Source organism: Rhincodon typus, chromosome 6, assembly GCF_021869965.1.
Source record: "Rhincodon typus isolate 14 chromosome 6, sRhiTyp1.1, whole genome shotgun sequence".
Lineage (NCBI taxonomy): Eukaryota > Metazoa > Chordata > Chondrichthyes > Orectolobiformes > Rhincodontidae > Rhincodon > Rhincodon typus.
In genome coordinates, this window is record NC_063337.1 from 44,279,660 (window position 1) to 44,295,397 (window position 15,738).

The 15,738-nt window shown below is 38.2% G+C and overlaps 1 protein-coding gene across 3 annotated transcripts in view; it reads right to left on the reverse strand.

Annotated features, from left to right (window-relative positions):
• Positions 1–15,738, reverse strand: part of LOC109928522 (cytoplasmic dynein 2 heavy chain 1) — a 534,366-nt gene that overhangs the window by 268,896 nt on the left and 249,732 nt on the right. For all 3 annotated transcript variants that reach the window (XM_048597671.1, XM_048597673.1, XM_048597672.1), the window contains exons 67-68: positions 13,156–13,319; positions 12,026–12,145 (exon numbers count right to left, since the gene is read on the reverse strand). In XM_048597671.1, the coding sequence (XP_048453628.1) occupies positions 12,026–12,145; positions 13,156–13,319 (284 nt within the window). The remainder of the gene's footprint in view (positions 1–12,025; positions 12,146–13,155; positions 13,320–15,738) is intronic.

The following is a 15,738-nucleotide window of genomic DNA, read 5'->3' on the forward strand; positions in this document are numbered from 1 at the left end:
AGACCCTTCTGAGGAAGGGTCACCGGACCCGAAACGTTAACTCTGTTTTCTCCTCCACAGATGCTGCCAGACCTGCTGAGCTTTTCCAGCAACTTTGTTTTTGTTCCTGATTTACAGCATCCGCAGTTCATTTGGTTTTTAAACCAAGATAGGGCCTGTACAGTAAATGGTAAGGTCTGGAGGAGTGTTGTAGAACAGAGGGACCTAAGAGTACAAGTACATAGTTCATTGAAAGCGGCGTCACAGGTAGACAGGGCGGTGAAGAAGATTTTTAGTATGCTGGCCTTCATTGGTCGAGGCATCGAGTATAGGAGCTGGGACATTATGTTACAATTGTTTAAGTCGTTGGTGAGGCCTCACTTGAAATACTGTGTACAGTTTTGGATACCCTGTTATAGGAAAGACATAGTTAAACTGGAAAGTGTGCAAAGATGATTTATGAGGATGTTACCAGGACTAGTTGCCTTGAGTTTTAGGGAGAGGTTGGCCAGGAAAGACAAGCCTCGGAATGCTGGAGAACAAGGGGTGATATTATTGAGGTGTATAAAATCATGAGGGGCATACACTGGGGCATAAAGTCTTTTGCCCAGGGATGGGGAATTGAAAACTAGAGGGCATAGGTTTAAGGTGAGAGGGGAAAGATTTAAGAAGGACCTGAGGGGCAACTTCTTCACACACAGAGTAGTGCGTATATGGAATGGGCTGACAGAAAAAGTGGTTGAGGCAGGCAAATAGCAACATTTGAAAAACATTTGGATAGGTACATCGATGGGAAGGATTTAGAGTGATATGGACCAAATGCAGGCAATTGGAACTAGCTGAGTGGGCACTATGGTCAGCATGCACCAGTTTGGGCCAAAGGGCCTGTTTCCATGCTGTATTACTCTATGACTCTATTCTACGACTCTATGTGCTATGAGGATGTGGGGAAGCTGGTGCGTGTCTGATGCCAAAATCCCTGGATGGGGTTTCAGGCAGTCACTGACCATGGAGTATATCCAGAGGTGTTGATGTCTGCCATCCAGAAGAGCAAGCATTGAGCTGGAGTCACTAGGTACCCATCCTAACATTCCCGTTAGGAGTTGTCACCATTTAGTTTCTATCTGGCGCACAGGAAATATAGAAAATACACACCAATAAGATGAAAAGAAGTCCTAATTGCATACAAATGCACAAATGGGCCTGTAGCCACTCAATAGCAAGATCCTGTTCTTGCCTTTCAAAACTTGGTTGCAGACATTTTTCTCAATGTCGAGTTTCATTTCTTCCAGTCTCACCATATTTTCTTAATTGATATTTAATTGTCCATAAAGTTCCGAGCTTGAAAGACTGTGTCCATATTTTCACAGTAGACAAATATGCTCAAATACCCAAGCAGTTTATAGTTTCAAGAATTACAATAGCAATGCTCAACTCTATCTGGTATCTATTAAAAATCTTGTCAACATACAAGAAATAGAATTAATTGTGCCTGAAGACAATGACCAGAAAATGATCAATTTTACAATGTACTCAAGATACAGTTGACAGGCACATAAATTTCAAAAGAATTAAATTAATTCAAGTGATAAAAGGATGGAACTAGAGATGAAATGGATTGGTAGAAAATAAACAGCAACTCTTCGTTACAGATGGGTAGACCACCTATAAAAGAAAAAGGCTGGGCATGCAGGATAAATATCACAAATTAGCTAGCACAGATAAGAGGGAAGTGGTTACATAATTAATTAACAAATACAATGTGGAATAAAGAGGAAATAATAGTTTCTATGAATCTGACAGAAGAAAGGAGATTTATGGCAAAGATATAAGGACATGAGAAATAATTTACAAGGAATGTCTAATGAACAAAAGAAGACTTTGAACAAAGCAAAATTGCAAGGACATAACAGCAAAAATTATTTCATAACTGGACAGTTCGCAAGGAGGAGAGAAGCAAGAAATACTCTTGAAAGAAAGTATAATTATCAAAAAGCAATAAATACACTGAACAATTATTTCCTCTTTGTAGAATTCACATCAACACACCCTCGTAAACAGAGACAACAATAAATTAAATCCTAGTCCAGCAATACGAACTCAAAACTAATACATTCCCAAGAACGGACATTGTTTATTTTTATTCATTACTAATGTGCTATTTTGCAAACATTTCTTTCCAAAAGTTCACCTCCACGTTGCCTGGAGGAAATGCTAAAGTAGCAGCATGTCTGAGGTATTGTTCTTGGGGCTCGAGTTCAAATCATACCAGGACAGATGGTGAAATTTGAAAGCAATAAATATCTGGAATTAAGAGTCTAATTATTAAGACCATGAAACCACTGTTGATTGGCGGGACAAAAAAATCCATCTGATTCACTAATGTACTTCAGGGAAGGAAACTGCTATCTCCATCTCCAGACCCATAACAATGTGGTTGCCTCTCAGCCGCCCTCTGAAAAGGCCTAGCAAATTACTCAGTTCTAACAACCACGAGAAAGAGAAAAAGGAATGGAATCAGACAGACCATCTGGTATCAACCTATGGACCAGAAATGACAACAGCACAAACAGCCCTGCTAACCCTGCACACTTCTCGTTACTAATGTATGGGGGGTCGGGGTTTGTCCCAAAATTGGGAGAGCTGTCTCACAGACTAGTCAAGCAACAGCTTGACATACACATATTCACAGAATCATTCCTTACAGACAATGTCGCAGAGATCATCATCAATATCCCTACATATGACCAGTCCTACCAGCAGGACAGACTCAGCAGAGGTGAGACATAGTGGTATATAGTCAGGAAGTATTGCCCTGGGAGTCATTAACATTGACTCCAAACCTCATGTGGTCTCATGGCATCAGGTCAAAAGGGGGTAAAAAAACTTCTTGATTACCATGTACTGGCCTCCTTTGATTGATGAATCAGTGTTCTCTTCTATGTTCAGCAACGATTTGATGAAGCACCAAGGGTGGCAAAGACACAGAATGTACTGTAGGTGGGGTATTTCAATATCCATCACCAACAATGGTGGGGCAGTAGCAAGCTGGTTGAGTCCTAAAGGACATTGTTGCTAGTCTGCGTACTTGACGTCATCCTCACCAGTCTGCCTGTCACAGATACACCTGACAATGTCAGTGCCAGTAAGAGTGACCACCACACAGTTCTTGATAGTAGATTAATTTGTATTGTAAGGCACTATCACGATGTTAAATGGGATAGGCTTTGAATAGATCTAGCAACTCAAGATTGAGTATCCATGTGGTGCTTTGAACCATCAGTAAAATCGCACTCCAGCACAATCTGCAACTTCATGGCCTGGCATATCTTCCGTTCTACCATTACTATCAAGCCAGGGGTCAACCCTGGCTCAGTGGAGTGCACAGGAGGGTGTGCCAGCAGCGCCATGAATATCTAAAAATGTGGTATCAACCCAGTGAAGCTACAAATCAGGACTACTTGCATGCCAAAGCACAAGCAGCAAGTGACACAGAGCTAAGCAATTCCACAACCAACAGATCAGTTCTAAACTCTCCAGTCATGAATGGAGGTGGACAATTAAACAACTCACTGGAGGAGGAGTGTCACAAAATACTACCATCCTCAAAAACATCAGTGCAAAAGTTAATACAATAACCTGCAACAAGAAGTGTCGAGTGGATGATCCTCCAGAGATCCCCAACATCACAGATAACAGTCTTCATCCAACTGGATTCACTCCACATTATTAAGAAATGGCTGAAGGAATACTGCAAAGGCTATGGGCCCTGACAACATTCCAACAATAGTATTGAAGACAGCTGCTTCAGAACGTGCCACACTCCTAGCAAGCAGTTCTAGTATAGTTACAACATTGGCATTTACCTGAAAATGTGGAAAATGTGAGAGAAATCCAACCCAGCCAATTACCGCTCCATCTCAATCAATGGAAGTAGTCATCAACAGCACTATCATGCAGCACTTGCTCAGCAATAACCTGCTCAATGGCGACCAGTTTGGGTTCAGCTCCTGAATTTATTGTAGCCTTTGTTCAAACATGGACAAAAGAAGTGAATTCTAGTGATGAGGTCATACAGTCATAGAGATGTACAGCTCAGAACAGTCCTGTTGGCCCATTGACTCTGCATTGAAATAGCTAATCTAACCCCAGTTTCCAATAGTTGGCCCAGTGAGAGTGACTGCCTTTGACATTAAGGCTGTCTTTGACAAAGTGTGGCATCAAGGAGCCTGAGGAAAACTGCAGTCTAGAGTCATACAGCATGGAAACAAACCCTTTGATCCAACTTGTCTGTGCCACCCAGACATCCCAATCTGACATAGTCCCATTTACCAGCATTTGGCCCATATCCCCCTATACCCCTCCTATTCATGTACCCATCCAGGTGCTTTTTAAATGTTGTAATTGTACCACCCTCCATCACTTCCTCTGGCAGCTCATTCCATACATGCACCACCCTCTATGTGAAAAAGTTACCCCTCAGGTCATTTTGAAATCTTTCCCCTTTCACCATAAACCTGTGCTCTCTAAATTTGGACTCCCCACCCTGGGAAAAAGACCCTGATTATACCCCTATCCATGCCCCTCATGATTTTATAAATGTGAATCGGGGAAAAATTCTCCGCTGGCACATGCAAAGACAGTTATGATTATTAGAGGTCATCATCTCAGCTCCAGCACATCTCAGCAGGACCTTTTCAGAGTATCTTCTTAAGCCTTATCACGTTTAGCTAATTTATCAATGGCCTTCTCTCCATTGTAATGTCTGAAGTGAGGATATTCATTGATGATTACACAATGTTCAGAACCAAAAATGACTCCTCAGATACTGAAACAGTCTATGTCCAAATGCAGCAAGACATAGACAATATCCAGTCTTGGGCTGCAAAGTGGCATGGGTTCTGAAGAAGGGTCACTGGACCCAAAACCTTAAGTCTGATTTCTCTTCACAGATGTTACCAGGTCTGATGAGTTTTTTTCCAGCAATTTCTGTTTTTTTGTACATTTACTGAGACATTGGCTTAATTCTGGAGTTAAGTAAAAGACACACCTAACCATCACCCCATACCATCTCTCACGCTCGCATATTTACCCATACTTCTAATATGCCTCAATACCTCACATACACCCAGAAGCCCTTTGATTCAGGCCATCAGATCCTGCAAATCTCTGCCTTTGGGTGGTCAAATACTTCGTCCCAAATGACAGAAACTGTAACCAGATCCTTCTCCAATTAACACCTTACTTATCTGATATTTTGCAGATATTTACAGTATACTCCACTGGGAAGGTGGATGCAAAATATTGCTTCAAATTATCTGCTATTTACCTGGTCCCCGTTATGAATTCCTCAGTCACACTCTCCATGCATCCCACACTTACCTTAGCTACCCTTTTTCTTTTCTTTTGCATCAGAAGCTCCTTATTTAATATTTGTTCCCAATTTGCTTTCATAATCAATTTCTCCCTTTTTATTAGCTTTTTAGTCATTGGTTGCTATAAAAATCCCAACCCTCTGGCATACCACCAATTTTCACCATCTTGTGTGCCTTCGTTTTTGATTGGATATTCTCCTTAAACATCATTGTTAAATGGAATCACATTTTGCTGTGTGTTATTAAATATCTACCACTACTCATCCACTAACCTTCCTCTTAGTCTAATTTCCTAGTCTGCTTTAAACAACTCTTTCTTCATACCTCTGTAAATGTCCTTATTTAATTTGTGGACAATAGTTTGAGACCCAAGTTGCTCTGCTTCAAACTAATTTTGAAATTCTACAATGTTGTGATCGCCACCCCTGAAAGATCTTTAACTACGAGAGTTCTTATTAATCCTTCCTCATTAAATAGATCTAAAATAGCCTGTTCCCAGATTGCTTCTGAAAGCAGTATATTGCAAAACCTATCTATGACACATTCTAGCAATTTATCTTTCATGCTACCCTTGCTCATCTGATTTGTCCAGTCAATATGCGGGTTAAAATCACCCATGACACTTCCCTTCTTTGATGCCTCCGTCATTTTCTGATTTATACTTTGTACTACAGTGAAGCAACTCTTTGGGTGCTGAAAGACAACTCCCACCCATAATTTCTTTTCCTTCCTACTTCTTATTTTCATTCAAACTGATTCCACACCATGATCTATTTCACAAAGATCACTGCTCACCACTGCACATATATCTTCCTTTAGTAACAATGATATTTCACCTCCTTTTTGCCTATTTTTCTGTAACGGTGTATTTTCTTAAATATTGAGTTCCCAGTCCCAATCACCTTGCAGCGATGTCTTTGAAATTTGTATTAAGTCATTTTCATTTATTTCTATTTGTGCTGTCAACTCACCTATCTTGTTACAAATGCTGCATGCATTCATATAAGGAGCCTTGGGATTTGACTTTAACCATTATTATTTATTCTGGTTTTAATTTCTGCTCCACTCTTCAGCTTATATTATCTACCCCCTCCTGTCAAACTTTGACTCTCATTCACCTCTTCACTACCCTGCACCTCTATTCTTGTTTCTTTTTGATTTTAAACATCACTTCCATTGAGTCCTCATCCCCTCCATTCCTCACACCTCTCCCCCTCAATAAGTTAATTTAAAGCCCTATTTACAACGTTGCCATGAATGGAGTAAAAAAGTAGGGAGGTACTGCTAAAACCAAACAAGGCACTAATCAGTACAGCTGGAATTTTGTGAACTGTTTTGGGCCTCTTATCTAAGCAAAGAAAGACTGGCATTGGAGGCAATCCATAGGAAGTTCTTTTAGGCTGATACCAGATAAAAGTATCTATTCCCCATAGAATGTTTTCCCCTGTTGCTCTCTTTTCACGTTATTTGAATGTCTCTCTGGACCAGGGTGCTGTGAGTATGTTCACTCATCTTCCATGCATTCTGTGCCCTTGATCACATTGGAAGCAAGAAGGTCATACCTATTGGACAAATGCATTGGCTGTGGCTCTTCCAAAGTTAAATTCTGGATTCCAATGCCTACCTCACTTGCAGTCACCCACTCTCATCTCCGACCACAAACCAAATTTAATGTAATTAATCTAAGCAGTGTGACTGTCTCCTGAAATATATGATCCAGGTAACTCATTCCCCTCAATGATGTACCGTAGCTTAGCCTCCAGCTCATCAACCTGAGTTAAAGTTCCTCAAGCAGTCAAAGTTAGTCTCAGGGGGTCAGCATGAATCACACTGGCATCCACCAGCTCCCACATACTACAGCTGCAACACACTGTCTGCCTTTTAACTTTGATTTTAAACATTTTAAAAGGGAGTTTTGTAAATGCGCTGTTCAGCTATAATAATGTCTCCTATTTTAAACCAATTGGTCAATCAAGGGACACAGAAGAAATACCCACGAATCACCTAACCATTATTTTCTTACATTAAACTTTGGTCTGACAGGTAGAAATGGGTTTAAGGGACTCTCTGCTGTAGGTTTTTACCCTCTGTTATCTCGGCCCTTCTCACACAGGTCTGTATCCCCTAGACTGCTTTATAGCGATAGTGACATGCTGCACGCTCCTCCCTGTCTGTGGTAGTACTCATCTCTTTCCTAAACGCTTTTCAAAAATTTAAAATGCAAATACCATTATGCTAATTACTTCAGTAAAGTCTGAAAGGGTTTCACATCACATACATTGGCATATAAGAAAAATATTGATTGAATGGCTTCAGTTGCTGAAAAGAGTCACTGGGTAAAAGATGTGATTATGGACATGCCACTCTCACATCAAAGGGCGCACTTATCATTGGAATTGGATAATTAAATTGTTGAATTTATTGGATACATACTGAAGGTTAAAGATAATTGAAAATAAATCCATTATATTTCTAATCTTGTTCTCGATAATAGCATCAAAATTATTGAATGCTGCTATCCAACTATCAGAGAAATTGTTCACAATAAAGTTAAATAACAAACATCTCAGACCTTCATAAATATTTAAATACATAAATATCACTACTTCAAAATGCTGCTGCACCCATCAAATTTTGAGCATTCCATTCCATTCCTGCCTAATATGGTTAAAGAAAATTTAATTAAAATCTTTTTTAGTACAGCGTTTAAGGACTTCTGATTGACGAAAGTGGTGGCATTTGAAATAGGAGATAGTCATATCTATATTCATTGGAGTCAGTTTTGTTCAATTATGGCTAGAAAACTGAAATGTTTCTAACAATTCTTTAGTGCAAACAACAGAATGTGTGAGAATTTGGGCTCTTGCTGTGCCAAAGTATGCACCTTCTAAACTTGGTATCTATCCAAGATAATACTATTGGGATTTCACCCAAGCATGTTCATGATTAAACTTCATTCACGCTGGAATTGCAAGAACTGTATAAAAAGCTGGTTACACCATAGCCTGAGTATTGTGTGGAGTTCTGGAGTCCACGTCATAGGAACTTGCTGCAGTGATAATGTGTACTCATTTATCTAAATATTGCAGTAAAGGAATATTACTTTGCCTTCAAAAGAAACGTAGTGAGTCGCAGCATTGCATTTTGCAGATGGTATACACTGCTGCCGCTCTGCATCTATGGTGGAGGAACTAATTATTTAAGGTGGTGGATTGGGTGACAATAAAATGGGCTGTTTTGTCCTGAATACTGCCGAGCTTCTCAAGTGTTATGGAAGTCAAAACTCATGTAGGCACTTCAAGAGCATTCCATCATGCCGCAATCCCTCCACTTGTTTCTTGTGGATGTTAGACAGGATATGGAGAGATACGAGGTGAATTACTCGCCAGAGATTTTCCGATCTCTGACCTGCTCTTGTAGCCACAGTATTTATATGCTGATACAAATCACATCCAACTCCTTTTTGTTCTTCCATCTTTAATATAATTTATCCACTTTAAAAGACTCATAATATGCGAATAGTATGCTTTTTGTTAATCCATGTAAAATATATCAAAGGATAGCCTTTATCACGAATTTAATCACTTTCTTAAAGTGTCCAGGATTCAAACCATACTGATTACATCTACGATTTGTATGTAGTTGTGATGACTAGTGATTTTATCACTAACATAGAAACTATAGTATGTCTCACGCATCTAAATAATCACAAATAAAATAACACAGCAATGCTATAATTATGTTCGATTAGCTTTCTTTACTTCTTTTTATTTATCAGCTTTTATGTCTGTAAAAGATGCTGCACTTTTACTAGTGAAAAGTACATGTTGAGAAATGATTGACGAACAGTAGATGGATCAATTAATTCAGTCCTTTAAATATCACTTTTGTTGTTTCTTAGAAGAGATGCTTCTGGCAAAGCCAGTATTTGCACCCATCTTTAATTGTCCTTTAACTGAGTAGCTCACTACCCAATTTATTCCACTGTCTGCTCTGAATTATAGGCTTCAGATGGTGTCTTCCTCTTGCTTTTCTCACCCCAAATCTATGCACAAGCCTTTATCTCTACAGGTATCCACGACTGCTGCCTCGTCAAGCAGTGCTACGAAAGTGTGAAGTGAAAAAAAACAGTAGGGCACTGAAGAAGAAACTTCATTACCAATCTCACAATTACTGCTCAGAAACTGCCGCAAGGTGAGGGATGGGATAAAAGGACAGCACAGGTGCAAATGCTCTAGAGGGCAAGGTCGCATATGGGTTCTGCTGCAAAGGACTCAAAATAGAGCTTTGATGGAATGATGCTAGTTGATGAACTGAAACACACAGAAAAATAAAATTTCAACTAGTCTCCTGACACTATCTGTCACGGAGACTCAGGTCCAGAGAAAATGCATCCCTATCTCAATTCTTCAGGTTTCTACTTAACTGACTCCTTCCAGGTTTTTTGCCATTGACAGTGGAGACAACTGGATAAGTCGTTCCAAATCTGACGTGAACTTTTCTCCAAATCTGAAAGCCTAAATTCTCTCAGTTCTAATGCTTGCAGATTTCTAACTAAACTCTTTTAGTTTGGAAGTTTTACGATGTAATAATTTCCTTCCTATAGCAGTACGATCAGAATTGTACACAATACTCCAAAAGTGCCCTCACCAGTGTCCTGTACAACCTTATTATGACATCCCAACTCCTATACTTAATGGTATATCACATTCTGGTGAGTTTTCCAGTGCTCCTCCAGAGAAGTTAAGGCAGAAAACCAGTTGGCTTCACTACATAAATAGTCCACTCTAGAACACTGAATGTAGCAAGGTGGGTCTCATTAAATATATACTAGCAAAGACAAGCTGGAGAATTGAGTCAGGTATAAAGCTAATAGACCATGTGACCCAGAAGCCATCCTCTGATTTGATGTGTTGGTTCAAAACAGAAAGTACACCAGACTGACAGAATAAAAGCATCATAGCTGTAGCCAGGATTGCTGCCATTTACCAGCATGTTGAAGATTCAGCCTGTGGTAATCTTTTTGGATTGAGTAAATCTCAGCACACATGTCCAATTAGTGGCATTCTGCACAGTGAGAGATTCTATTATCCTGACAAAGACATGTACAAGCTCTGGTCAGAGACAACTTAATGAATTCCCCTTTCCCATTTCCTCTCTTCACACTAATGGATGGCAAAGAAGGAAATGTTATAGCTATTGCCACAAAGGATTTCAATAAGAACAAATGAATGGTCACAGTCACCTACACAATCACTCACAATGGCATCCTTACCTGATTCAGAGGTTATACACCTGGTTTCAAGATGTGGCTGAGTTCTGTGAGCTTCTCCTTCTTAAAACACAGATAATGCATATCATGTACCTGGCTTAGGCGAAGGTAAAAGAAATGCTCTCAAAAGACCTTAGGGGTACAAGATTCTCCCACTGAGAATCCACATTTCCCTCCTCCTTCTCCTCTCCCTTCAAGCAGCTTGTTCCCTTCTGCCTTTGTTCAATCTGCCTGTCATACTGCAGATCAAAGGGAACGGCAACTACATACCTATGACTGGGAGTATGGCCTGACCAGGATTCTTGAAGTCAGAACCAAGGTCTTCTCTGTATTCAGCATCTATTCCTGTCAGTTACACTAATTGTCTAAAACAACCAATGTATTAAACCAACTCAGAAAAAAATAGGAGAGGTTAATTAACAATGAGCCTGAGAGTGTTTGATGGTCTAAGTTCTTCCTGTTGCTGAACATGTTTAGCTGTGCATGCTTAAGAGAGGGTTCAAAATGGCAACAATGGTATCAAATCAACATTACACATTGACCAAATACCTACTTTCCTTACTACCAGAACAGGGTTCTATGCTGCATTAACAACTTCACTAAGATATTATTTGGTATAAACCATGCTGTAACTGTACATTTGCGGGATGACTCCATTTTGATGCAAAACAGCACTGCTGTACTGTAACAATGAGCAGTATGAAGCCAATATTGTAGCCTATCTTGAAAACTGAAAATACGAAAACTCATTTTTCAAAATAGGTTTTGTTGAACATGAGTGTAAAAGATAGTATGCAAGTACTGTGGTGTAATCAATAAAACTTCTTGCACAACTCGAAGCAATTTCTAGCTGGAGATGTCAAACTTCTAAAATTTTTACTTTTAATGTTGAATTATCTAAAGAGAATGCATTTTGAACTAAATTTGGATTCCAATGAATATTTCCTTGTATTTTGTTTACTTTCTTCTGTAGAGAAAGATTTGAATATATACTAGAAATGTTTTGCAATTAATTCTTTCCCTGCAATCAACCAAAGCCTTTTGAATGAAAATGGTATCCAACAGGGAGACAGCCACATGAACTGGATTAGACTGACACTATAGTGGATTTATTTTCCTTCCAAATCCTTAGTCCAAATATTGCTTAAAAGAACAATCCTTAATCTGGCAAACATTTTGTTTACTTGCAAATGAGAGATAATGGTGAATGAATTATGCAAATCAGTTCAGTGATGGGAAATAATAGTGCCACTCTTTGCCATCGTCAAGCAATATAAGGGTTGCCATCTCATTAAGAAAGAAAAATAAATTTAATTGATCTAAAATGTTTGTATGATATTAAATACAGGTTTCTTGTTAAATATGCTGATACAAACATAGAATTTTCTATGTATAATACCTCTAATAGAGAATCTTCAAGTTTTGCTAGTTGAATCTTTTTCTCCTCTTCCTGTTGTAGGAGTGTTGTCTTGCGTTCCTCTAGCTCTGGTTTCTCATGTTGCAGGGTGACAGCTAATAGCTTCAAGAACATAACATTGATTAACAGTTTTCAGTAATTGAAAATGCTTTCAGAAATGATTATTAAAGGTTACCAGGTTGTAGGTAGTCAACAAAAACAATGTTCTGCTGATGTTAATTTCAATAGATTTTTCACATCTCAGGCATTTTATGAAATTCCTATTCTCTATATATGCTCACATTCTGTCTTGCACTACACCACTCATCCATTATTCCCTTCTTGCTGACGAGATAACTCCCAGTACATCTAATTTAAAACACATTAAAACCCCTTTATATTCTCATTGTTGCTACCTCATCTATTTAAACTTAAAACATGTTCTTTATGGGCGCATCATCTGTTGCAGACTAACGTCACATTATGTGAGTGCATAATGTGCCTTTCTTACAACAGCTTAGATGCTTTCTCACTTCTAATCTGTTCATGAAATTCTTAGTATTTCCAATTGCCTTCTTCCTGGCTGCAACCTTACAGTTATCCCTAAATGTATTTCTATATCCTGCAGTTTTTAAAGGACACAAGACATAACCGAAGTAAATACATTGTTTCCTTTGGATATAACTTGGACTTCATATTACCATTAACGGGCGTGCGTGTGCACATATTTTGCAATAAAACCACAGTTTTCATCATTAAACACTAAATAGAATCTCCTTCATTGTCATGTGTACTCCAGTTCAGAAGTACAGGAGTACAGTGAAAAGTTTTTACAATGGCTGCCTCTAACGGTGCCATCTTAGGTACAAATCTTGGATACAACAGAGGAATAAAAGGAAAAGTAGTAGCATTATTTATAGTGTCTAAAAAATAAGTTAGAAATAAGATAATTATAACATAGTTAAAGGATTATCATTGCAGTCCAGTAAAGAATTTCAAATAGACATTACATTGTAGCAATAATATCTTCTACACAACACAAAATACCATGTTCTTGACTTGTCAAGATGAACAATACAAAATATGGCAAGCAACAAATAGATATTAAAAGAATATTATCGTTACTTCTTTACCTGTCCCCTGAGACCTTCCCTTGTTATCGTAAAATTAACCTCATTGACAATGGAAGCTGCATCAGGTGGAATAGATGGGTTGGGGTTGCGAGTTGCCAGGAAAAGGCGGAATTCTTCATTGTAGTCAATTATTTTATCACCAATTTGTACAACATACCGAGGTCCTGTAAAAGTAATGTACATGGTGCAAAGTGTGATTAATGGCATCTTAGAACAGGCCAACTTGAAAAGAAGGTAAAAATTTGTATGTGTGAAGTATCTACACAACTTGCTGTTAAGGAATGCACCAAGCCCAGTAAACACCCAAAAGTCTTTTACACAACAGTAAACAAGTCAGTGAAAAAGTTAGGAAAGGTACCAATATTGAGGGGAAAAGGTAGATATGGAAATTTTGAACATCAAGGTGACAAGTTGGAAGGTTGAAAGAAAACAGGTGTAAAGGGAGAAGGTATTGAAGGTTCTGTCATCAATAATGGGGCAGAGGAATAAGTATAGATAGAAATATAGAGAAGGAGAACCAAAGGGCCCAGGCTGGAATGCAAGGCTGAAGGTGATTTCTGAGGAAGCAACACTGGAACAAATTTGAAAAGAAGGATATCTCTAACTCTGTGGATTAGCATTTAAAAAGAAGATAGAGATCAAGGAAAAACAGAAGTAGGTAAGTAGCATTTTATGCATGAAAACGTGCAAATGGTTCAATATTGGGTAATGTGGAAGATGTCCAGGGTAGTGTTCGGCATGAATACTGATAAGGAAGTTGAGTTTGGAGACAGTAAAAACACTTGTGGGTTTCAAAGACGTGAAGTTGAGATAAAGCAGAGTGAATTGTACCTGCTGCATTCATTTGAAAAAGATAATGCTGCAGAAATTCTAATGACTGCCAATCTGGCATGAAGATTAACTACTAATGTACAAAGGTTCTTTCCTCTGGTTTTCAATTATTGCTGGAAATTCTTCAAATATTAAATTTGAAATTACTTTTTATATTTATCTTTTCTGTCTCTTCCTTTCTTTACACAATCTTTTGTCCTCCCTCTTTATTTCTCTTTCTAAACCGGACTGGATGCTGAATTATCCCACTCTAATTTGCACATGCTCCTCAATTTTCTGCTGTTTTATTTCTCAATCTTCAAACTGATTGGTTAGGAAGATACAGAATTGCCTTATTCACTCATGTCCCAGATACCCTCTCTTCCTCACTGTACCCATACCAGCTCTCACTTGCAGCAACTTAGTCAGCAAAAATGTATTGAGATAAAAAGCTAAAAGGTAGAACTAACTATTATCAGAAGACCTGCTAGAGGAAAACCTGGCACATAATAGACAGTGAAAATTCCAGAACATCACACAACAGAAACAGAATTATAATATTTAATTACTGTTAATCAGTTACTGAGATTTTTAAATCCTTTATTACATGAAATTGTCAGTTTTAAGCTGCAAATCCTTAAGCTCATTGTAGTCAATTCCAATGATTTCATGTAGCAAAATACAAATTCAACACACTATCATTCAAATAACTCAAAGTTCTAAAACTATTTGACACTTTTCTGAAAAACACTGATAAACTAAACCTTGTAGTGGATGAAGGACTCTTAAAGATAAGTTTTAATGGATTCATTTTTATCTTTGCAAACAGTAACCAATACTATTAGGTCATGTTTTCCAATTAAAGAGTCATCTTTTGCTGTCATTACAACGGTGAAACTTGAAGCAACTTCAGGCACAGTTAAATGCTGCTTGGAACTCCCTCCCTAATTGTGGTTATACCTATAGCAAATGGATTGCAGTTCAAAAAGGTAGCTCACTGCCACCTAATCACGGGAAACTAGTGATGAATAATAAATGTTGACCCAGCTAATGATGTCCACATCCCATGAATGCAAAACAAAAATATGGAATGTCAGCAATCACTGTCAATGCAGCCTTCATATTGTTGGAATCATCACACTTGAAAACCTTAAAAATGATCCGATTGGACAAAAAAATGTTCACTTTTTATGCTAATATTTTCACAGCAAAAACACAAGAAAAATTACACTTGAATCAGCAAGGGGAATTTTGAGTTTTAAACCACATATTAAGCCAGAATTACAGCTAAGCATTGTCCCTGAAAAACTACATTTTATGTTTAAGCAATATAAAATTTATTCACTAAGATAAAAAAAAGGCTGTATGACTATACAGTCAAGCTAATCAGTGCTTCTCTCTAACTTGCTGTCTAACATTCTCCAACATGTTGCTTGCTAAGCAACATTGCTTCATTGTGGTTGGATGTAGAATTAAATTAATATAAAACAAGGGTAATTCCACGTCACGGATATTGCTAGATCTGCTGGCAGCTTTCTTCAAAGAATGCAGAAAGCACAATCACTTCGTTGCTGATCTAATATATTTCAATTGTTTTTCGCATAAGTTTTGCCCTTTGTTAATTGCTAAATATATCAAGAGAATAAAAGCATAATCCTAATTAACTAAATAGAAACTCAGGCAAGTAAGGTTTCTTTTGGAGCCACATCTGGTGTTTCCATATCAACAGTTAAGAGTTTTGTCGAAGGCTGGATTAAAAAATGCAATTATCTG